This window comes from Callithrix jacchus, chromosome 5 (assembly GCF_049354715.1).
Source record: "Callithrix jacchus isolate 240 chromosome 5, calJac240_pri, whole genome shotgun sequence".
Classification (NCBI taxonomy): Eukaryota; Metazoa; Chordata; class Mammalia; order Primates; family Cebidae; genus Callithrix; species Callithrix jacchus.
Window position 1 is genome coordinate 19,973,296 of NC_133506.1, and position 23,365 is coordinate 19,996,660.

The 23,365-nt window shown below is 45.5% G+C and overlaps 1 protein-coding gene across 1 annotated transcript; it reads right to left on the bottom strand.

Moving 5' to 3' along the window:
* Positions 1-2,231: 2,231 nt before the first annotated feature.
* On the bottom strand, positions 2,232-22,738 carry LOC144582798 (amyloid-beta A4 precursor protein-binding family A member 2-like). Its single transcript, XM_078375396.1, is given in 7 exon segments — positions 2,232-4,579; positions 19,236-19,435; positions 19,438-19,894; positions 19,991-20,127; positions 20,174-20,294; positions 20,958-21,254; positions 22,634-22,738. Coding segments are annotated over 7 exon segments (1,377 nt in total). The 3' UTR covers positions 2,232-4,519.
* Positions 22,739-23,365: the final 627 nt, after the last annotated feature.

Consider the following 23,365-nt stretch of genomic DNA (forward strand, 5'->3'; position numbering starts at 1 on the left):
GCCATAAGAAGTAATGAATTAATGGCATTCACAGCAAACTGTATGAGATTGGAAACTTATTTTGAGTGAAATAACTCAGGAACAGAAAAACAAACATCAGTTGTTTTCACTCATAAGCAGGAGCTAAGCTATGAGGATGCAAAGACATAAGAATGACACATTGGACTTTGGGGACATGGGGGGAAAGGATGGGAAGCGGGTGAGTGATAGAAGACTACAAATTGGAAGATGCATGCACCAAAATCTCACAAATCACCACTAAATAACTTACCTGTGTAACCAAATATCTATCACCTCTTCCCCCAAAATTTGTAGAAAAAATTTTAAAAAGACATACATTATTGTCATTTCATCCAACTGAATATCATTTATACATAGAATTTTATATTTTAAGCAAGTTGCAGAATCATTGGTAACTTATTTATGTTTAGTTTATTTATAAAATTATAATTATATAAGTATATTTATTAAGTATATAAATCCAATATTGGAAATGTATAAATATATTTACTATCCGACACTTCACAGAAAGTCATCAACCCCTGCACTGAACGGTCCATTACAACTTCCATATTCTAGTTTTTCTATTCTAAAAATCCTTTTCTGGTGCCATTCTTACTCAAGGGAATTTGAGCTGATGGCAGGAAAAAAGTAGGAAATTTTTAGCATGACTGCAGAGATTTTCCTAAGGCAACTTCTTATTCCAGAAGCTTCAGCTGTGGTCATGAGAAAGGGCCTTTGCACTCTTTGTGCTAGCAGACCCCAGTTACTCATTGTAAATGCCCTTTCAAAAAGCTCCACATTAGCTCCTCCAGATTTTACAGCCTCAAACAATTAAATTATGGTGTCTCTGACAGTAAGCCAGCTTTTTAAAATCAGTCCCATAACTAATGTTGAGTGGAAAAAGAAGCTGAACTCAGTAAGCAGTGTTTCTCACTCTTCGTTATGAACCACGTGTCTTTTTATTTTTTAATATTATGTATGACAATTGTTTTCTATATTATAGATTATTCTGAAAGGCTCCAGACTTTCAGGAAAAACATTTAAACATATAGCTGGCAAAAGTTCTTTGAGATTAAAGTAGGACTGGTGGAGACAGAGGTCCCTAAGCTCTCATTAAATGAAAGCCTTTCAGAAAATTATCATTCTTCATCTTATGTCCTGGTCTAAGCAGCAGAGTCTCATTATGGGGAAGTTTATAAAATATTAAATTTACAACAGTATGTCAGTGACTACTATGGTGCTGGGCATATAGTAGACACTCATTAAATGTCTGTTGGATGAATGAGTGGTCTGTGATGGGTGCTTTCCCCTGAACTGCAGCTCTCTGGAAATGTTAAATATAAGAAAAAAATACTACCATGGGCATTTGGTGATGGGCATCCAGACAGCAGAATGTTAAGAGACCAGACATAAATGAAAAATGAATTACCACACATAAAGACCTGCACAGGAGCCATGGGGTCTGGGTCTGGAGGGCTGCAGGGGTGCACGACAAATAATGAATGACTAGCTTCACTGGAGTCTTATTTACTCTCAATTGGTGACATTATCTTCAGGTAAGCTATCTTGTCTTCTTTAACCCTATGAGCAGCCTGAGTAAATACTTGCTATTTGAATTTTCTCATTGCTTTTGGCTTTCATTTGTCTTCAATTCCCTAACAAGGATTTAAATAGAATCAAGACATCGTTATATAAAACTTCTTGTATGGCAGTCAAAGGGACTTTCCAAGTTAACAAATAACTATTTTCTTCCAAAAAATGTATAAGTAAAAGCTGATTCATGAAAATTTGCTATTTACTCTTCACTCTTGCGATTTGTTTCTTTTTATTTTGTTGTGCAATATTTAATATTTACTGAAAGATATCATGAATAATACAATGAAAATGTATTTGCACATTACCCATCTTGAGAAATAAAACATTTTCAATTCAGCTGAAGTCCCAAGAGGCCTTATCCCTGATTACAGAACTCTTTCTCCCAGCTAGAAGTAACAACTCCCTTGACTTTGGAGATTATAATTCCTATGTGACTCTTTATACTTTTCTTCATAATACTCGTCCCTTAAAATATACAGTATTGTTTAAAAACTTATGGTCTTCACGTAACTGGTATCATAATTTGGATATTCTTTTGCAAACTGTTTCATTAATATTGCATTTTTGAAGTTTAGCCTTACTGATACATATGTCTGTTGTATAGTATTTCAATGTATGGCTATAACATAATATTTTCATCCATTTCATTTTTATTAATATTTATATTCTTGGCATATTTTATTCCTTTTACAAACAACATTTTATACAAGTCTCCTTGTGGACATTGCAAGAGTTTCTCTAAAGTGGGAAATTAATGACAACAACATTTATACTACTACTAGTTATAAAATCTGCAAAATATCAAAAGCTAAAAATATAACTTCTAAGTATTTCACATATATTAAATCACTTTATTCTCCACATCAGTGCTATGAGAGATAAAATTATTGTCACCATTTTACAGATATAAAAAACATAAGTGGGCAATTGCTGGATGAGATGCAAATTTTCAATTTTACCAAATACAGCAAATAATTCTTCAGAGCTTTTAAACAGTTTCCACTCTCGTTAGTGGTATATAAATACTAATATGTAATCTTGTAGCACTTGATCATGTCAGGTTTTCATAACAGGATTTAAAGACCTTTATAAAGACAAATAACATATATTCATGTATTATTTGTGTAAATGCTCAGAAAACAGAGAGAGAGAGATCAAAATAAATTCTTTCTTAGGCATGGTGGAAAAGAAAGGAGATCACAAAGGTTGGGAGATGGGAAACAGTAAAACGCCCTTAAGAGAGTCAAAAACATTATTGATCATCTGGCACACGCCTGTCCAAGGAGTCAAGCCATACAAACACAAAGTCTCTGGTTTCTCAGTGCTTAAGGAGCTAGTGAACACTACGGGGGAAATCTGAATGAAAAACCCAAGGACAGAAAACCCCATCGCCTCCCTCAATGCTTTCCCAGCTTGAGCATTATAATTTCCGTGAGTGATGTGCTCTGAATACTTTCACCTTTTCCTTTTAGTTGTGGGTCATAAAAGAGGAGTTTTTTTACCTCCTTTAATTGAAAAATAGCACAGAGAAAAAACTCAGTTCTTTTTTAAAACCTAAAATGTTCACTTTTCTCCAGCATTTACTAATTTTCTTGCATGTCGCACAGCAGGAAAGAACGTTTATTATGCATGCTTGATTGCAGGAGAGATATACTCAAATTATGAACACAGGAGATTAAGGATCCTTACAACCATGGTCACGTCAAATGAAAATACAACTTTTCAGCTCACGGAGGCTGTTGGAAATGCCATTTCCACTAACCAATATTAACACTTGAAGCACAAAAGGAACTCAAAATCCCACCAAATGAAAATTCCCACAGTGTGGGAAGTGGGCTTTATACCACAGCGATGGCTGATTCTCTCCTCACAAAGAGACCCTCTGTGTTGAGCAGATTTCACAAATTCTAGCATTTTTGTAAGGGAGATATGCAAACATACTTGACTAAGTAAAACAGTTAAGACTGGTTTTGCAAAGAAATAAAACTTCAGGCCATAAAATTTTAAGATATGCTCACAGCAACAAAACTATATTTTAGTCACACACCCTATGTTTTTATGGGAAATTCCTTTCCCCACTGAAAACTTAAGAGGTACTATCACCTCCATAAAATACTAACCCCTAATCCTCAAAGGGAGAATTTAAGAACTCTGAACGTTCTGATCCTTTACTGAATGTTATAGAAGCTTTATGAGGCCATCAGCCACCCCTTCTGATTCACTGATTCTGGAGAAAACAGCAACAGCAAAAACAAAAGTTTCCTCGTTTTGTTTCTCAGTCCCACTGAGTTTGAAAAGGTCTCAGTTCTTCAAACATCAATCTGGATTACTTAGTGGACACAATTTAAAAGATAAATAAATACCTCTTCCTGGCATTTCAGTTATAAAAACACATCCAGGTTTGGTGTCAGTTATTGGTTAAATCCTCTCAGCTCAGGGATGGAATGTATTTTCTTCCTCTTTTCTAAAACAAAGAAAACTTATTTCATGGTGGATGCTTGCTTACGGAGGGATCAGTTTCCAAGTGATTTAGTGATTATAAGCCAGTACTTACTCTCCCATAAAGCTACTCAAAAGTTGAGCAAAGTTCGCCATGATATTCAAATGAAAGAGAAGGAAAGAAAGAGTAGTTCATGTAGGAAATGCATTGCCCTTTGTCTGTGTCTTAACGAAGCCAGTGTGTCTATTCTCCATTAGGACATCTGTGTCTGAGCTTAGACTGTAACACGTGACTCCAGAAGAGCCTGTTTAAAGACAACGCCACCTAACAAACTTCAGCTCATGATGTATTCAGAAGTCAATGTCTGAAGTCAGAATTTTTAGCACCAAAAAAAATGATTTTGAGAAGCGTACTATTATTCAAAAGTGTGTTTATCCTGTGATAAGTTTCTGGAAGCATCATTCGATACTTGTCTTCTTTTTACATGGAGTGGAAGGTTGGGGTCCAGAGACAGAAAAAATAGGGAAGGAATGTGAAGCGCTAAAAACAAGGGAGAGAAAGAACAGAGAGAGAATCAATGAAAGAGACAACAATTAAACAGGTCTTAAGATGTCTCATTCCTCCCTAATAAACTAGCATACATAGGAAATCTCATTTTCCCTTAAGGAGCATGAAGGGTAGGGCATGAAGGGCGAATGGCTTAGTCCATTTTCTGCTGCTGTAAAAGAGTACCAGACTGGGTAATTTATAATGAACAGAAGCTTCTTTGACTCGTGGTGCTGGAGGTTGGAAATTCCAACATCTAGGGGCCACATTGTAAGGGTTTTCTTGCTGTGTCACAACATGGCAGAAGGCAACACAGGGTAAGGGACAGAGAGAGAAAAGGGAGGCCAAACAGGTAACTAACCCACTCCTGCAATAACAGCATTAACCCATTTATAGGGGCAAAGCTTTCATGATCTAATCACCTCCTAATAGTCCCACCTGCTAATTCCATCACTAAGTCAGTTAAATTTCAATATGAGTTTTCGAGGGGACAGTGAAACCATAGCAGCAGGAAGGAAGATTCCTGAACCTAAGGAAGCCAACAGGTGAGGCAACAAATCCAACTTCAAGAGTCAAAAATTAAAGCTAATATTGCGGGCTGTTGTCCTAGTTTGGGATTCCCCAGAGGCAGACCCTGATGCAGCAATTTGAGGACAATTAGTGTATCTTGGAGGCAAAGGAAACACAAGTATGACAGTGAGGAAGTGAAACACAGAAGGGAAATCAACCATAATGATTATAAAATCCAGCCAGCACTGAGTGACTGAGACTCAGCCCTACTGGAGAATTCTGAAAGTTAGTAAAACAGATGCCTCAAAGAGCTTCCCTTTCTGTGGCTAAGAGAGCTGGGATACTCATCGGCTGCTGCTTCTAGGGGTATTCATTTTGACACTTTCAGTACTGTCCGTGAGCAGGCTGAGCCAGGCTTGCTTACCAGAAAAAGCCCTCAAGCACAGTAATACTGGTGGTGGTGGCGGTTGGAGTCTACGAGAATATACTGAAGTGAGGGGAGGGAGGGTGGATGGACACCAGCAGTGTCAGCTACAGTTGTACAGGGCTAAATATAAAGAAAGGTTCTCCAACTCCCACTTTGCATCATAACCCAAAAACTGGCTGACTTCTATGTTCCACAAGCTATTTGATAGATACGTCACTTCATGTGACAGATTATGAAGCACAATTAAACAGGGGCCAATTGAATTTTAATACTGCCTCCTTTAATGACTTAGCAGGGCACAAAAGCTCTAGAAATACAAAGCTGCTCCACCACTGAAGTTGCAGATGATGGACGTGTCCTGCCTTTCATTTCTCAAGGCAGATTTGCGATGATCAAGAGGTGTCCTGTGAATGCAGTTTGCCAAAGACTTAGGCACATGGCATCTCCTTTGTTCTCACCACAAGGCTGCAGGGTGTGCAGATGTGAGGATTATTTCACTGCTGAAGAAGCATCCTGAGAGGTTACACAGTTCAACTAACGTCACACCAAGAGGTATAGACTTGACCCACTTTTTTCTTTCTCTTTTCTTCTTTCCACTATACTTCGCTTCATTATAAGGCTACTGCCAGTTCAGGGAATATTTTAACTAAAGTTAATTTAAGGCCTCCAAGAATATTTGAAAGTATGTGCTGTATCTAAAAATATATAAAAATGAGAAAATATAAAAGATGTGTTCGTTTCTGACACACTGATAATTATAATATACAGATACAATGATGACCGAATTTCTAATTTCTGTCATCTGAAATTGGTCCTCGAACACTTACTGCTTGGAGAATATTAAATACAAAACGAGCCTGAACCTTTCCTTATGGCATCGTTGCCAACTGCATTTGCAGAGTGTTCTAGGTTCAGATTTTTGACTCACTTTCTTTAGCACAAGCCTGGGAAGTAAAGTCACACATTTACTCACATTGCAAATGTGTGGAGAAAAGATGGCATCTTTATTTCTCTAAAATGGACTTTTGTCTTCTCATAAGTGCCATCTGCTGGGCTGTATGTGTATGTCCTTATGAACGTACAAGTAAGTTCAGAGGCATCAGAATTCTCAAACTTTTGGGTGAAGCATAACATATTTAAAGGATTGTGCAAATGTCTTAAAAGTACGTCTCCATGATTTTTCACAAAATAAACACACAGGGAGTCAACACTCAGAGCAAGAAATAGAACAACATCAGCACGGCAAAACCACCACCCCCAACACCTCTCCGTTACTATATCTTGGAGTGGGAGTAATTGACATAATCCAGTCTAGTAAGCAAGGTCTAATTTAATGTCTTAATCATACATAAACTATTCATTATGTAAAACACCCAATCTGTCAGACCATGCCACTTTCTCTCTTCTCTGCCCTCAGCAGAAGAGCATCTGGGCATTTGGACATGGAGGATATAGGGCACAAGCATCTCATGGTCACAGAAAGGGGAGGAACATCTCAGATCAGCATTTGGAGTTCATTCTGGTCCTAGGAAAAGAGTCAAGCACACCTTGCTCTCACCAGCTGCTGGTAGGTGTCAGTCAGGTAATGCACAGTCAGGTAATAACAGAACCCAGTTATCTCTCAACTACATGAGCTCCAAATGATGCTGTGAATTTCTCCCAGTATAAGGTCATAATCCTAACCCAGATTATTCCAAGTTGGTGCTTCCTTTCCCCACCATGATAATCCTTCTGCAACATCCTTGACCATTCACACCATTATTTCCATTTCCCCTCTATAAGAACATGTGGGTACATCTGGATCCCATTCATGTCATTTGGGAACTGAGGACAGCTTGAGGACATTCAGTGTCAAGCCCTCTCTCCTTGTGCCTTTATGACTGTGACATTTCCTTCTCTCAGGATCCCAAATGGGAAATAGGTCTTGAAAGGGATATCAGAGGCCAGGCACGGTGTCTCATGCCTGTAATCCCAGCACTTTGGGAGGTGGGTATATCAGGAGATCAGGAGTTTGAGACCAGTCTGGCCAACATAGTGAAACCCTGTCTCTACTAAAAATACAAAATATTTACTGGGCTTCATGGCAGGCACCTGTAATCTCAGCTACTCAGGAGGCTGAGGCAGAAGAATCACTTGAAACGGGAGGTGGAGGTTGCAGAGCTGAGATTGAGCCATTGCACTCCAGCCCAAGCAACAATGCAAGAATCTGTCTCCAAAAAAAAGAAAAAGGAAAAAGAAAAGAAAGGGATATCAGACACACGTCTGACCATACATCATCTCACCATTACATTCGTCTTTGGCCACTGTAGGAGCACCATTGCCCACTGCCATATTAAAAGTGGCCACATGCAGAGCCTGCCTTCCTTAGAGTCCATGCAGAAGGCCCAAGGAAACAGGCTGCAGGCCCATTAATCTGGGGCTTCTCTATGCCTTTCTGGATGAACTTAACCTGCCACATTCCTGGGAATAAGAACTTCAGGAACTGACATGTTCACTCCCTCCAACATCTGCCTTCCTTCCTCTTATGACTTTGGACATGTAAAGTCATGCTCTTCAGGCTTCGTTCTCATCTGTATTGTTTTATATCCCATCCTATCCCATGGAGCTTTTCTTCAACTGCATATCCAACCACTCCTTTCTTAGTGGTCCTAGTCAGGAGGGGTCTTCTTTGCTGTAGAAGAAAGCCTGTGATCTGAGCCCATGGATACAACTCTTAGTCTGCTCAATGGGGCCAAAAGAACCCTTAGAAAATATTTTCTCCCAAAATAGAGGCTGACTCTCAAGATTCTTATTAAACAACAATTTTGCAAGTCATGTTGTTCTCTTCGGATTTCCACTACAGCAAATCTCATCTCTCTTCATCCTCCCACCCCCTGCTCTCCACTTCACCATCTTCCCAAGGCAATGGATGCTTCAGGCCGACTGTGGAGAAGGCCATATACTTAGAAACATATAAGAGAAAAATGAATGTCTCAAAATATTAATCCCAACATACACAAACTAGTAAATTGCATGAAGAGTAATTTTAGCATTTCCCCCAAGATTCCTGCATTTATGCAGAACCACAGATTGTAACTAAGGAACTCTAATTTACTAGCTTCAGAAGCATCAAGATTTGAAAAAAAAAAAAGGCAGCAGAACTTCCTGTGTATAGAATCCTTTATAATTTAAAGATGCTTTCAATAAATTATCTCATTTGATCCTCACAAAGGGAAGTAAGTTTTGCTGTCTTCATTTGGAGGCTGACAAAGGCTAAACTATTTGCCACCAGCATACAGTGATACGATGAGCTCAAAAAAGAACCTTTTCTTTTGAAACACACTTTTCCTGTAACTCTGAAGGTAAAAACTGAAACTAGGAGCTTGGGCTAGACTCACAGCTTTGAGAAGAACCTTCTTCATGAACCAATTTCATCATGAGATATAAATCAAATAGCAGTCCATTACCCTTTGGGAAACTCCGAACAGTGTCAAAAGTCTCTAAATTCAAATGCATGAGAATGTTCTTAGCATGGTTGTGGGACATGCATCCTTCAAGAGGTTAATAGTGCAAAGCAATGTTTCCCTTCCTCAGGCAATAACCAGAGGCAGGACTTGGGAGTCTTTCTCTGGAGAACACAAAAACGTGGACTCTTTTTGGGACACAAGCATGAGCCCCAGCAGGTTTCCAGTGTTCTAGGAGCTGTGTCCATAAAGAAATCAAGGATAAATGGCACCTCATAAATTCTTTTAACAAAGAGAAGGTGGGATTGTATCTGTGAGCTTGTTTTATGCACTTACATTCCTTATGTTATCGTCAAATATCAGCAGTGTCTAATTCATTTTGGATGTTATGCTTGAAGGAATCATCTTAGTCCATATCCTTTGGCAAAACAGACCAGAGAGAATAATTATGGTGTGAAAAGGGGGTCAGAAGGACCAGGAGCAGTGGCTCACACCTGTAATCTTAGCATTTTGGGAGTCCAAGGTAGGCAGATCCCTTGACCCCAGGGGTTCTAGACCAGCCTTCCCAGTATGGTGAAACCCTGGCTCTGCTAAAAATACAAAACTTAGCTGGTGAGGTGGTACATGCCTATAATCCCAGCTACTCAGGAGGCTGAGGGAGGAGAATTGCTTAAACCTGTGAGGTGGAAGTTACAGTGAGCCAAAATGGCACTACTGCACTCCAGCCTGGGTGATGAGAATCTATCTAAAAAAAAATAAAAGGAATGGTCACAGACCTGAAAAAGGAGACAGATGGCGCCTCAGTCTGGAGCATGATGTATTGAGGGCACAGATGGCACATGGAACATTCCAGCACTCCTCAGGGTTCTCAGAATACCTGCTGACATCACAGAGGGATCAGATTGTACACCAGTGGACAGCAGAGGAAAGGGGACCTCGTCTATGCCATGTGAATTAGCCAAATATAACTTTTTAAGTCTGTTATTACATATCATCTTCCTCACAGATAGCCTTTAAAGGAAAGCATCATATTGTCCAAAATAAGTGGGATTTTATGTCTTTCTTCTGTTCGCAGGCCGGCTGTTTTGCCAGGCTGACAAATAATTTCTTAGTGAAGCTCTTATTTCAGACTGAACCACAAGATTTCAGCCAAAGCTTGGTCATTTTGAATCTTCCTGGCTCTTGAAACAACTATGTTTTTTCACTTTTATGACCAGGAGAAAGTTTGAGAAGCTCATGACCCCTCAGAATTAGATGCAGCAGCCACAGCTGATGCTTGTCCTGGGAGCTCTTCATGCCTGTTCCCAGCCATCTTCAGTGGAGACTTCACAAGATAACCCAAAACTGGCTCCTTTCAGTGACATCACCCAGGAAACTGCACTCCAAGTGTGGGTGTGCACAGATCTCCACCACTGGTCCTTGCTCTCTCCTGTCTTTTCTCCTCCTCCTCAGCTATGCTCTGGGGCAGTTGAGTAATCCTGCGTGCCTTGGGAGATGACCATTCAGGAATGAGATCCTACCTTTCCTTTTCCCAGGCACCCCCAACCTTATGAGGGATTCCCATCACCTGGCTTTATAGAGAAGGCATCTTTGTCATGAACTCTTGCTTCATCAGGTTGAAACTCATACTTCCTGTGAATCCCCCACTTCTCTCAATTCTTTCACACGCTGGGGAGGGGACTGCAGAGCCCTTTGGGGATAGTACAGAGATGTGTCTCCTCTTGGCCAGCCCAGGGAAGGGAGTGGACTCAATGGTTTGCAACTGTTTTTAGAAGGTTGGCATTTAACTCACTTTATCCTTAAGTTTGGTTCATTGGTGCCTGGGCAGAGCCATAGTGAATGTCCTCCTCAACATCTTTTACATTTTACACTGATAACAGTTATTAAAAAGAACTTAACGTTTGGCTGGTGGATCAGTGTGCAGTACTAAAGAAAAGAGAAAAACTCTAACCCGTTTTGAGAACTTACTCTTTTTCATCTAGTTGTCATAACAAGGCAGTGAAGTTGCTTCACCTTCACTTGATAAATGAGGAAAATTTGAGCTGAGAAAGTATTCAGTAACCTGTTGAGGGTCTTAAGAGTTAGTGAGTGGGACAGAAACACAGAACTGATTCTAAGCCCTTTTTTCTTTCACTCTTTCCTTTTGAAAAAAAAAAATCCCTTTACTTCTTCTGCATTTGATACAAAGTGGTATCTAGTAAGTGGTCCTGAAAACTTTCTAAGTAACTAGTTTAAAATAAACTCTGAAAATTTATATGAACAAAACCTTCCTTGAAACAGTATACACTCCCTCTTTCGGTAGGCTACTAGACTCTCAAATCACCCGTTTCAATCATTTAGATCTGCCATTGCCTCTGGCCTCCTGCTTTAAACTAGTCTGAATTGGAAATACAGGCAGCTATTAGTAGGGATAAAGACAGTGAATGTCCAGGACAGAACTGAGATGCATTTCTAGGTTTGAATGGAATCAGTAATAAAAGTCCAAAGTAAATGATTCACCATTCACTCTTCAATGATGGATGTATTATTTTAAAAATAAATAAATAAATTTTTTAAAAATGTATTTTAGGTTCGGGGTATATGTGCAGGTTTGTTATATAGGTAAATTTTTTAAAATGTATTTTAGGTTCGGGGTATATGTGCAGGTTTGTTATATAGGTAAATTTTTGTCATGGGGGTTTATTGTACAGGTTATTTCTTAACCCAAGTACTAAGCCTAGTACCCAACAGTTTTATTTTTTTGTTCCTCTCCCTCCTCCAACCTCTCACCCTCAGGTAGGCCTCAGTGCCTGTTGTTCTCCTCTTTGTTTCCATGTGTTATCATTTAGCTCCCTCTTTGACATGAATTTGGTTCTATTCCTGTGTTAGTTTGCTAAGGATAATGGCCTCCAGCTCCATCCATGTTCCTGTGAAGGACATGACTTCATTCTTCTTTATGAATAAGGACATATGAATGAGTGTCAGACACACTGGAAAACTGACCCATATGTCTGACAGATGGTGAGTCCTTTGCTATACATGGCCCTCAAAAAAAGGAGACAATTCTTTCACTTACACCAAAGTAAGCAAATGCTGAAAGAGCTTATAATGAAACATCACATTCCCCAATCTGGACTTGCCAACTCCACTGGCCAACCTTGTCATTGTTTCTGATTTTAATTCTACTGGTGGCTATTTTCCACCTCTCTATTTTTTAAACTCTTTCTGGGTATCAACTTTGGATACTATTTATTGGCATCTCAGTATGAGAGGTGAGCTTGGCAGGCCACGAACTCCCAGGTTCTGGTGTAAATGACCAGATGATCACACCAGCTACTGCAGTCACCGTCACAGTCACAGTCACGCAGAGGGGCTTTCCATTCTTAGCAGACCTGGGGTAAAAGAGATCCTTCCAAGAGCTCTCACCTAACTCTGGAAACACAGAAGCTTCCATTAGAAGGCCTGTGGTCACAAAACCTTCAGGATGGATACGCACTCTTTTCTTCACTTTACAAAGCCGCAGAAAGGCTGGCACTAACATGGCATGTCACTGCCACACTCTGAGGGCAGGAACTGGCTCCTACTCCAGTTGGCATCCTCTGCGCCCAGCACTGGGCCGATCTGCTCCATGCAGGATGAGCAGGTAGCTTCAGGCGTCCACCCAACTCTCACAAAGGGTGGAGGTACAGAGAGCATGAGCAGCCAAGATGAAGTCCTCACAGGCTTCTTTGATTCTTTCTACTGTGTGAGATATTCTCGATGTCTGAGGGATGAACAGCAAACAAAACGTCCTCTATCCATACGATGGGGACAGTAATCAGCCCTAAGAAGGAAGGAAATTCTGATGCATGCTACAACACAGATGGGGCCTGAAGATATCATGCTAAGTGAAAGAAAGCCAATTGTAAAACGAAAAATGACTGTATGATTCCACTCAGATGTGGCACCTAGAGTCGTCAAACTCACAGAGACAGAAAGTAGAGGCCGGGCCCAGTGGCTCATGCCTGTAATCCCAGCACTTTGGGAGGCTGAGGCAAGTAGATGGACTGAGGTCAGGAGTTTGAGACTAGCCCGACCAACATAGTGAAACCCCATCTCTACTAAAAATACAAAATATTAGCCCAGTGTGGTGGTAGGCGCCTGTAATCCCAGCTACTCGGGAGGCTGAGGCAGGAGAATCACTTAAACCCGGAAGCTGGAGATTGCTGTGAGCTGAGATCACACCATTGCACTCCAGCCTGGGCAACAAGAGCGAGACTCTGTCTCAAAAAAACATAAAGACAGACAGTAGAATGGTGGCTGGGGGGAGCTGGAAGGAAGAGCTTAACCTCCTTCCAGCATCCCGTCCACCCCACCTCTACTGCTCATACATACTCACACCCCATGGGATTCAGCCTGTAGCTTCTCCCAGCCCAGAAGCCCAGGAACTGGACAGTGGGGAGAGGCACAGACCACCCTTCCTAACAAATGAGAGGGAAGACTCGGTGCCCCATCACTAGTGCCATCACCCAGTCCCAGCCTAGCCATGGAGCCCATTCCAAGGGCCCCCCTGCCAGTGCTGCTAGCACCCACCAAGGGAGTGCTGCCGGCACACAGCCACGAGTCCAGCTTTATCCACTCATGCCCTGGACACTGCCTGGAGCCCCAGCAGGTTCCATGTCCATGTCACCCCAGCCCTCCTGCCCAAGAGATCCTAAGTTCAGGAGACCCTCTCCAGCCCAGGTTGCAGGGAAAGGCAGCCCCCAAGGTCACCTAGGAGTGAGTGCAGAGGGAATGGCGTCCTAGACACTTTGGACTTGGAAACAGATTCTGTCTCCTATGTAGTGGCCACACCTCCTGGGAAGAGAAACCCCTGCCTCATCACAATGGAGAGACCCTGACTCAGAGGCCTGAGAAAAAGGCTCCCAGCAGCTACCAAGTTGAAAACCTGTCCTGCTTCAACCAGCAAAGCTCTCAGGTCCTAATTTCTAAAACCTCTGTCCTTTCGCAAAGAGGTCAGAAAATAGAAAAAGAAAAAAAAATGAACAGCAACAACAAAAAGAGGCAAAGGAGGTTCAAGTGGCCAAAGGCAGTTTAGCTCCCCCGCTCCCCCGCCCCCCAAAAAAAGTACCAGACGCCTGATGTGGAGTTTGGGGTGCTTGACCCTCTGCATGCCCATTTAGGAGCTGACTGTGCTCAACCAAGATTTACGTCTGGTCCCTGCCAGGTCTTATCTAAACAGATCTGAAAAAAATAAGTCTTCCTCCTTCCAGTAAATACTGTTAAGGCTGGCAGGCTCCTCTAAGGCTCTGCTCTTCACTGGGGTCCCGCAGGGCAGGCCCATCGCAGGTGTCCTCACCCTCATCCTCCTTCCACATCGGGCCAGGAAAAAAAGTTCACCCAGGCCTGGGCACACCAAGGCCCAACTGCCCGGTCCACAGAGTCCTGCTTGGGGACCAGGGACCTCAATGTTCTCCTTCACCATTTTCGGCCAGACTTCCGCCAGCAGTCTTGCCATGCAGTTCCTGCTGTGGTGAAGGGGCATGGCCTCAAGGCAGGTCCACACCGCACCCCCAACCCGGAGCCTGCAGCTCAGGAGCAACGGGGTGTTTGAGAAGTTTTTCCCTCTGGGCCTTGTTATAAAGGGAAAGGGAAGGGGGTGAAGATCTGGGTTCGAGTCTCCCAGGGGCAGTAAACCCATAGGCGACCCCAATCCAGTTGCCGCCAAGCACCAGGACTTCATGCCAGCACCAAGCGGGGCCACGGAATGCACCGGCTGCCCGGCCAGTCTGGAAGGACCTGAGAGGGCACCTGGGCACCCCCAGACAGTGCCTCTTGCTGGCGCCTGGTGGCCTTTTGCTGCAGTGTCCCCTGCCCGGGATGTGAGAGCCGCCTCCTGGTCCCCGCTGCATCTACCCGCCGGTCATGGGAGGGGGAAGGGGCCACCAGGCTGCACCCCCAGATCCCAGCAATGGCCGCCCCGCAGCCCCGCGGCCCCGCCGAGCACAGAGGGCAAGGCTTGGAGCGCTCTGGCCACAGGTTCTGGGCTACCCCAGTATCATCTGGGTACGCACGCGTCTACCCCGCGGGTAGAGCCAACATGTCAGATAGCCTGGGCCCCCCAGCTTACCTGGACAAGGTGAGGGGCTGTTCCAGTGTTCTGCCTAAGACGCCTGCCGCCGCTGGCTCAGTCGGGGAAGCCTAGCTCCTGACGAACACGTGCAGAGCCACACACTGCAATTAATAACGGCCCAGCAACTGCTATGGAGCCCCCAAGCTAAAGGGTAGCGTGGCAAGCCCGCAGGGCCTCCTCTACCGGGTGCACGTGCACTCATCTGCGGCCCCTGACCCATTGCACTATCCCCACTGCTTCCCCTCACCAGAGGTGCTCATTCACCTCTTTGATCAAAAAGCTTCCCAGAAACAATAAGCGGTGGGAAGAGAGGGAAAATAAAGCTGTGACAGCCACTAGTGTGTGGGAGGCCCTGTGCCCCCTGGCCCTGGCACTGGGACAGTCAGTAGAGCGGGCACGTGTACCCGGGACCGGTCCATGAGCCGGTCTCTGGTCTCCAGAACCAGAGCTGGAGCCCCAAAAGGCATGGTGCCCCAAATGCCCCACCTGTAATCCAGCACTTCTGGAGGCCAATCCCAACACTGTGGGGAATCCATTACATGGGTTTAAAAAATTAACAAAAAGGCCAGCACAATGGCTCACTCCTGTAATCCCAGCACTTTGGGAGACCAAGGCGGGCAGATCACAAGGTCAAGAGATCGAGACCATCCTGGCCAACAAAGTGAAACCCTGTCTCTATTAAAATATAAAAATTAGCTGGGTATGGTGGCACATGCTTGTAGTCCCAGCTACTCAGGAGGCTGAGGCAGGAGAACTGCTTGGACCCACGAGGCGGAGGTTGGCAGTGAGCAGAGATGGAGCCACTGCACTCCAGCCTGGCGCCAAGTGACAGACCGACTGTTTCTCAAAAAGAAATAGGATCAGGCACAGTGGCTCATGCTGGGTGTGGTTGCAGGTGCCTGTAGCCCCAGCTACTGGGGAGGCTGGGGCAGAAGAATTGCTTGAACCGGGAGACTGAGGTTGCAGTGGGCCAAGATCTCGACATTGCACTCCAGCCCAGACGACAGAGTGAGACTCCGTTTCAAAAAAAAAGACAAGAGACACAAACTCTAAATGCAGACCTTATCAATATTAAAAGGATAAATGAGGCCAGGCACGGCTCATGCCTGTAATCCCAGCACTCTGGGAGGCCTCTGCGGGTGGATCATGAGGTCTGAAGATTGAGACCATACTGGCCAACATGGTGAAACCCTGTCTCTACTAAAAAAAAACAAAAAATTAGCTGGGTGTGGTGATGTGCACCTGCAGTCCCAGCTACTCAGTGGGAGGCTGAGGCAGGAGAATTGCTGGAACCTGGGAGGTTGAGGTTGCAGTGAGCCAAGATTGTACCACTGCACTCCAGCTTGGCGACAGAATGAGACTCCATCTCAAAAAAAAAAAAAAAGATAAATAAATATTAGAACAACTTTGAAATTTGAGATGAAATGAACAAATTCATTCAGCAAACATGGCTTAGCAAAATGAATAGTCATATATGTGTCATTTAACCTGTAATTAAAAATCTTATAAAGAAAACTAGTCTCACATGGCCTATTAAGTGAATTCTTTCCAAATGCTTAATTAAGGAAGAAATAGCACACATCTTTCATATACTATCAGAAATAGGACAAGAAACAGTTTCCAAATTGTTTAACCAGCATAGCCTTAATATTTCATATTGAAACCTAACAGTACATCACCAGAAAGGAAACTTACACTCCACTTCCTCTTGTGAACATGTAAGTACAAAACTACCAAATGAACTATGAGCAAACCTATTTCAACCACATATGAAATGGTTGATCATACATCACAACCAAGTTGACTGAATTCCAGAAATGTAATGTTAGTTAACATTCAAAAGCCAATCACTGTAAGCTACTTTATCAAAGTAAAAAGATAAAAAAGAAAATGCTCAATCAACAAAGAAAAAGCAATTGATAAAATTCAGTACCCATTCATCAATCTGAAAACCAAGCTAGCAGAGAGGAAGCAACATTCCCAGTTAAACACTCCTGCAGTTGAGAATAATGACAACTTATTTGCAGCTGAAAGATAAAAATTGAAGTATAATCTTAAAACTTTTGAGAAATCTATGGTTTTCAGCTAAAAAGAGACAGACTCGGCCTTTGAACCTTTCCTCCTTCCCTCCCAGGAAGGCAATCCAAGGCCTGGAAAAACAGCAGCCACATTGTAACCACAAGAACAAAAGCTACAGGGCTAAGGAAGTAGCAGGAGAGTGACAAGAGCCTTGCACTGCCTTCCTCTGAACGTTTGTTTTTGAGACACAGTCTGGCTCTGTTGCCCAGGCTGGAGTATAGTAGTGCAACCCTGGCTCACTGCAACCTGCCTCCCAGGTTCAAGCATTTCTCCTGCCTCAGCCTCCAGAGTAGCTGGGACTACAGGCATATGCCACCACACCTGGATAATTTTTTATATTTTTAGTAGAGATGGGGTTTCACTAAGTTAGAATGGTCTCGATCTCCTTTGTGATCTGCCTGCCTCCGCCTCCCAAAGTGCTGGGATTACAGGCATGAGCCACCGTGCCAGGCCTGCTCTGCACAGAATGAACCTATTACTTCATTTTTTCCCACTGCCAATCACCTCCCTCCACATCTTAGAGCATCGCACTTTGCTAACCCTGCCTTACCACCAAGGAGGTGGATTTGAGAGCTGTTCTCCTGCCTCCTCCTCTGGCTGTCTTGTGAATCCCTTTTTTCTTTTGAAAAACCCATGTCACAATGATGGACTTGCTGTACACAGGCAGAACGGACCTAGACCTGGCCAGTGACACTGCGGACAGCCATGGCTGCCTCCAGACAGCAAAGGCTGCCTTTCCTTCTGCCTCCCACATCACACATAAAGGCCCCTTTTGGCCAACTCTTCCTCTGGGAAGCCCCTCCTTAAGGGGCACCAGAACTGATGGGGAAGCCAGGGAGAGGAAGCTCAGGATGGGGGTGAAAAGCCAGGGATGTGGAGGCCAACTTCTGCTCAGCTTTGCTCCCTTGCTTAGAGAGACTGGAGCCCAGGGCATCAGCCACAGGCATCGGGACAAACCCTAGGCCAAGGAAGACAGAGCTGGATGAATCCTTAGAGACCATGAGATCCACCTTCTCACTCTACAGACTGGGAAATCGGGCTCTGACTCCTGCTCTGAATTGTGGCAGGTCCCAGGCCACTACCTCTGTCCTCTGTGGCCAGCACCATCACAGCCTGGGTCTCAGCTGGTGGAGCAAATTGGGCTCACCCACTGCCAAGCAACTGCAAAAAGGGCACGCGGCAGTCGTGGGCAGAGCCCAGGCCAGGATGTCAGCCTATGTGGCCTGTGGACAATTGCTCAGCCTGCAGCTGGGGCCTGGCTAGACCAGACAGGGGCTGGGTGCACAGCAGGGAGGGCGCCTGTACATCTCCACAGCCACCCTCCTGGGCACACTCACCAAAAGGCACTCCTTAAAACAAAATAAAATATATTATCAAATATTCTAGGGCAGGTGCAGTGGCTCACGCCTATAACCCCATCACTTTGGGAGTCTGAGACAGGTGGATCACCTGAGGTCAGGAGTTCAAGACCAGTCTGGTCAACATGGTGAAACCCGTCTCTACTAAAAACACAAAAATTACCCCGGCGTGGTTGCATGCACACACACACACACATCTATATGTGTATATATATATATATACACGTGTATATGTACACGTATATATATATACATACATAGATGTGTGTGTATACACACACAAAAAAAATTAGCTGGTGTATATATATATATATATACACACATACGTGTGTGTGTGTGTGTGTGTATACATATATATATATATATATATATATATATATGGAGAGACAGGGTCTTGTTACGTTACCCTGGCTGGTCTGGAAGTCCTAGGCTCAAACAATCCTCCTGCTTTAGCCTCCCAAAGTGCTGGGATTACAGGCGTGAACCACCACATCCAGCCACTTTCAGTACTTTAAGAAATTACTTTCTATGTACTATGGACTGAATGTGTCCCTTCAAAATTTACATGTTGAGATCCTAGCCTCCAATGTAATGGTGTTAGGAGGTGAGGCCCTTGGGAGGTCATTACATCAGGTGGGTGGAGCTCTCATGATGGATCAGCACCTCTGTAAGAAGAGATGCAGAGCCAGGTCCCTTGCCCTCAGGCTCCTCTGCTCCCTTCTCTGGGACAGGAGAGTCCTACCTGCTCGTGGGGCCACTTCAGCCTCTCCTCTGGGGTCCTAGTCTTGGGCTTGAAGCCTCTCTGTGTGTCTTCATGGTGCTTGGCCTCAGGAGGGAGGTTCAGTGACTTGGGTTTCGCTTTGTGCCTGCTGGGGCTGCAGCTGGCCTTCCTGGGCAGGCAGGTCTCTGCAGAGTCCCTGGATCCGGGCTCAGGCCCATGCTGGCTTCATTGGCACCGGTGATGCTGGTCACACTCAGGTTCCTCTTGATCTTCGCCACAATCAGGTCAATGTCCTCCTCCTGGTACTCCATGTCCCCATCCCCATGCCTCAGGTGGTAGTGGGAGCCGCCAGTGTTCCCGTTGGCCTCTCTGGGGTAGCAGTCCTGGTAGCCCTCTTTGCTGGGACAGTAGTGGCCACCTTCTTCCTGTTTGTGGGCCTCCAGGACAGAGGGCTCGTCCTCCAGGATGGGCAGGTGGCCGTCCGGGTAGTCCTGGCTGCCCTCAGCACAGCGGCTATCGGGTTGCAGGCCCGCCGAGTCTAGCCACTCCTCTCCTGTCCCAGAGTAGGATTCTCCTGTCCCAGAGAAGGGAGCAGAGGGGCCTGAGAGAAAGGGACCTCCTGGTACAGCCCCCACAGATGCTGAAGCAAGGCGGAGGGAGGGGCGGGGTGCCTTGCAGTTCTAATGGGAGCAGAGCTCTTCACTGGTCCAGTTAAGAGGCATGTTGTATGGATGCCCCTGGCACGTGTTGGTGTCCACGGGGTGAGTGCCATGGACCAGATACTTATCCCCGTTGCAGCCCATGCCCTCCAGGTAGCTAGTGTCCTCGGGGCAGTAGCAGATGTAGCAGGTGATGCCCTCCTCCTTCTCCGGGAGGCCTTCATTGTAGTCTTCCTCCTCAGAGGTATTGTTCACTTAGAATTGGAGTCCCCATCAGGGTTGTGGTTTTGGCACTCCTACTCCTCAGGCCTGGGGCTCTCTGGCTGTAGGGCGGCCCGTTCCAGGCCCTTGGGCACACAGTCCTCCAAGGGCAGATCCACGTCTTTGCTTCTGGCCGGGTGGGACAGGGCCTGGCCTCACCCTGTGGTCCAACATGCCGCTCCTCACACTCTCACACTTCCAGTGGGCCATGACAGGCACTCTCATAGCCATCATCTCCTGGAGGCAGCCACTGTGGGAAGAACACTCATTGAGAAGGACACAGTCAGAACCTCACAAAACCCTGCACGCACGAGGCCACTCCAACCTCATGGCACCTCCGACCACGTTCTCTCACAGCAATGGGAAATAGCTGAAGATTTTCACTGCAGCAATCTTTTAAAGAACTGAAAACAACCTAAGTACTCATACATAAAGAATGGTTAAATAAAGGACGGCAGACTTTGTGTGCTGCAAGAGTCGGCGGCGTTTTTAAAGCAGCGGGGCAACGCGCACTACAGTGAGGGATCTTAAAGAGGGAAAATGTCAAGTAAGCTACAGTCAGCGCTCGTGTATAGATCCCAGTTCCAGCTTCGTCAAGATGGCTAGAGAATACATACACACTCCCCAGCCCATACATGGACACAAAGGCACACAGAAATGGGGAGCCCCCCCAAAGACTTGTCAGCCATGTCCTCTGGGGAGGGGAGGAAAGAGGTGGGAGCAGAGAGGGCTTGCACATTTTACTTTATTAAAGATGTTTGTACTGGTTGAGTCTTCTACCAAATCACATTTTATTATTCACCAGCATTATAATCAAACCCACCCGTACACCTTTGAGGGTCTCCTCCTCTAGCTGGGGAGACATCAGCACCGAGACAAAACAACTTACGGGGAAGGCAGACACCGAAGGGAGGAAGCAGGATTTCCCACACCAGCCACCACTCCAGTCATTATGAGAGGTGGTAAACAGGCCAGTCTCCTCCAGGAAGGTGGCCACAGTGGGAGAGGGACAGGCAATCAGGACGTGAGCACGCCCCAGGGCACAGCCAGAGAAACCAGAAACACAGGAGGCAGCGCTGACACCTAACCAGGGGATGTGCTGGCCAGGATAGCTATGGCCCTGCAGATGGGCAGTATAAATTTTGGAAAAACTAAACCATTCCATTTCATTCAATGAGTAGCTTGTGTGGCAAGTGCTGTGTGGTGTGTGCATGAGACATGTGTGTGGTGTGGGTAGAAAGTGTGTGGTGTGTGTGTGTGTGTGTGTGTGGTGGCAGGACATCCTTGAGGGTGTGGTGAGTGTGTGCAGTGTACTGTATATGGTGTGTGGTATGTGGTGTCTGTGATGTGTGTATGGTATGTGTGGAGTGTGGTGTGTGGAAGGGTTGAGTGTATGTTTTGTGTGCATGGTGTGTGTGTGGTGTGTAAAAGATATGTATGGTGTATGTATGATATTGTGTGCTGTGTGTGGTATCTGTGTAGTGTGAGTAAGTTATGTGGAAGGTAGTGTGTTGTATAGGTGATGTAATACGTATGTGTGGTGTAGTGTACTGTGTATGGTATTTATGAAGCATGTGAGGTGTGTGGCATGTATGGGGTGTGAGGGTGTATACAAAATATTTATGGTATGTATGTATGGTATTATGTGGTGTGTGTGGTATGTGTAGTGTGTGTGAATAAGGCATGTGGTGTGTAAGGGGTATGTGTGTGGTGTGTAGTATGTGGAGAGTGCAAGGTGTATATGAAGTATGTGTGTGGTGTATGTGTGGTGTACATGGGTTGTATGGTATATGTGAGGTGGGCATGGTGTATATGTGGTTCGTGGTGTGTGAGGTGGGGATGACACGTGTGTGGTGTGTGAGGTGCATATCATATGTGTGTGGTGTGTGATATACATGAGTTAAATGTTTGGTATGTCTGAGGTGGGCATGGCAGATATGTGGTGTGTGACATGGGTTACGATATGTTTGTGGTGCCTCTGGGATGTGTGTGGTGTGTGTGAGGTAGGTAAGATATGTGTGTGCTGTGTGTGCAGTGTAGATGGGTTAAGTGTGTGAGCTGTGTGAGGTGGGCATGGTACATACGTGATGCATGGTGCATATGGGTTAAGTGTGCCTGGTGTGTGAGGTGGGTATGATACGTGTGTTTTGTGTGGTGTGTATGGGGTACGTGTGTGGTGTATGTGAGGTGGACATGGCATGTATGTAGGGTGAGATGGGTATGCTATGTGTATTGTGTGTGCTGTGTATGGGGTATGCATGTGGTGTGTGAGGTGGGCATGATATGTGTGTGGTGCGTGTACATATGCACAGACATGCATACCTGTGCACTGCAGATAACAGGCAGGCCAGCAACCAGGGACATGCAGCAGTGACAGCTCAGCCAAGACAGGGCTCTGTGCAGCAGTGGCCAGGCCCCTGGCAGCTCAGGATACTGGATACACTAAGAGCCTAGGAGGAGAGAACAAGCTGTGTCACCATCTCCACCCAAGTTCATCACTAACATAAACCCATAAGCTGCACTGAAACTGTTCCACTTCTGATTAGAACCAGAAACACCCCAGATGGGCTCGGGGGAACTGTCCTCAATGTTCTCCTTCACCATCTGCTGACAGATACACCACCAGCAGCCTTGCCAGGCAGTGCCTGCCTTGGGGAAGGGGCCTGGCCCAGGGGCAGGTCCCCGCCGTGTCCCCAACCCGGCGCCTGCAGCCCAGGGGCAATGGGGTGTGGGGTCTTTGAGAAGTTTTTCCCTCTGGGCCTCATTATAAAGGGAAAGAAAGCGGGCAAAGATCCGGGCTCGGGATCTCTTGGGACAGCTAACCCAGAGGTGACCACAACCCAGTTGCCGCCTGGTACTAGGAGTTGATGCCAGCGCCAAGCGAGGACGGGGGAATGCACCAGCGGCCCGCCCAGCCCGGTGGCGGACCCCAGTGCCCTCCACCCCCAGACAGCGCCTCTAGCCGGTGCCTGGCGGCCACTGGCTGCAAGACCCCCTGACCCAACCCCGGGATGCGAGAGCCGCCGCCTAGTGCCCGCTGCACCCATCCACCGGTCGTGGGAGAGAGAAGTGGCCGGTAAGAGAGGAATGGGGCCTCTGGGCTGAAACCCAGATCCCAGCAACAGCCTCCCCACAGCCCAGCCGAGTCCACAGTGCAGCGATCGGGAGCACTGGGGCCCCAACCTCTGGCCGACCCCCACGCATCGGAGTCCCTGCAGCCCTGCTGGAGGC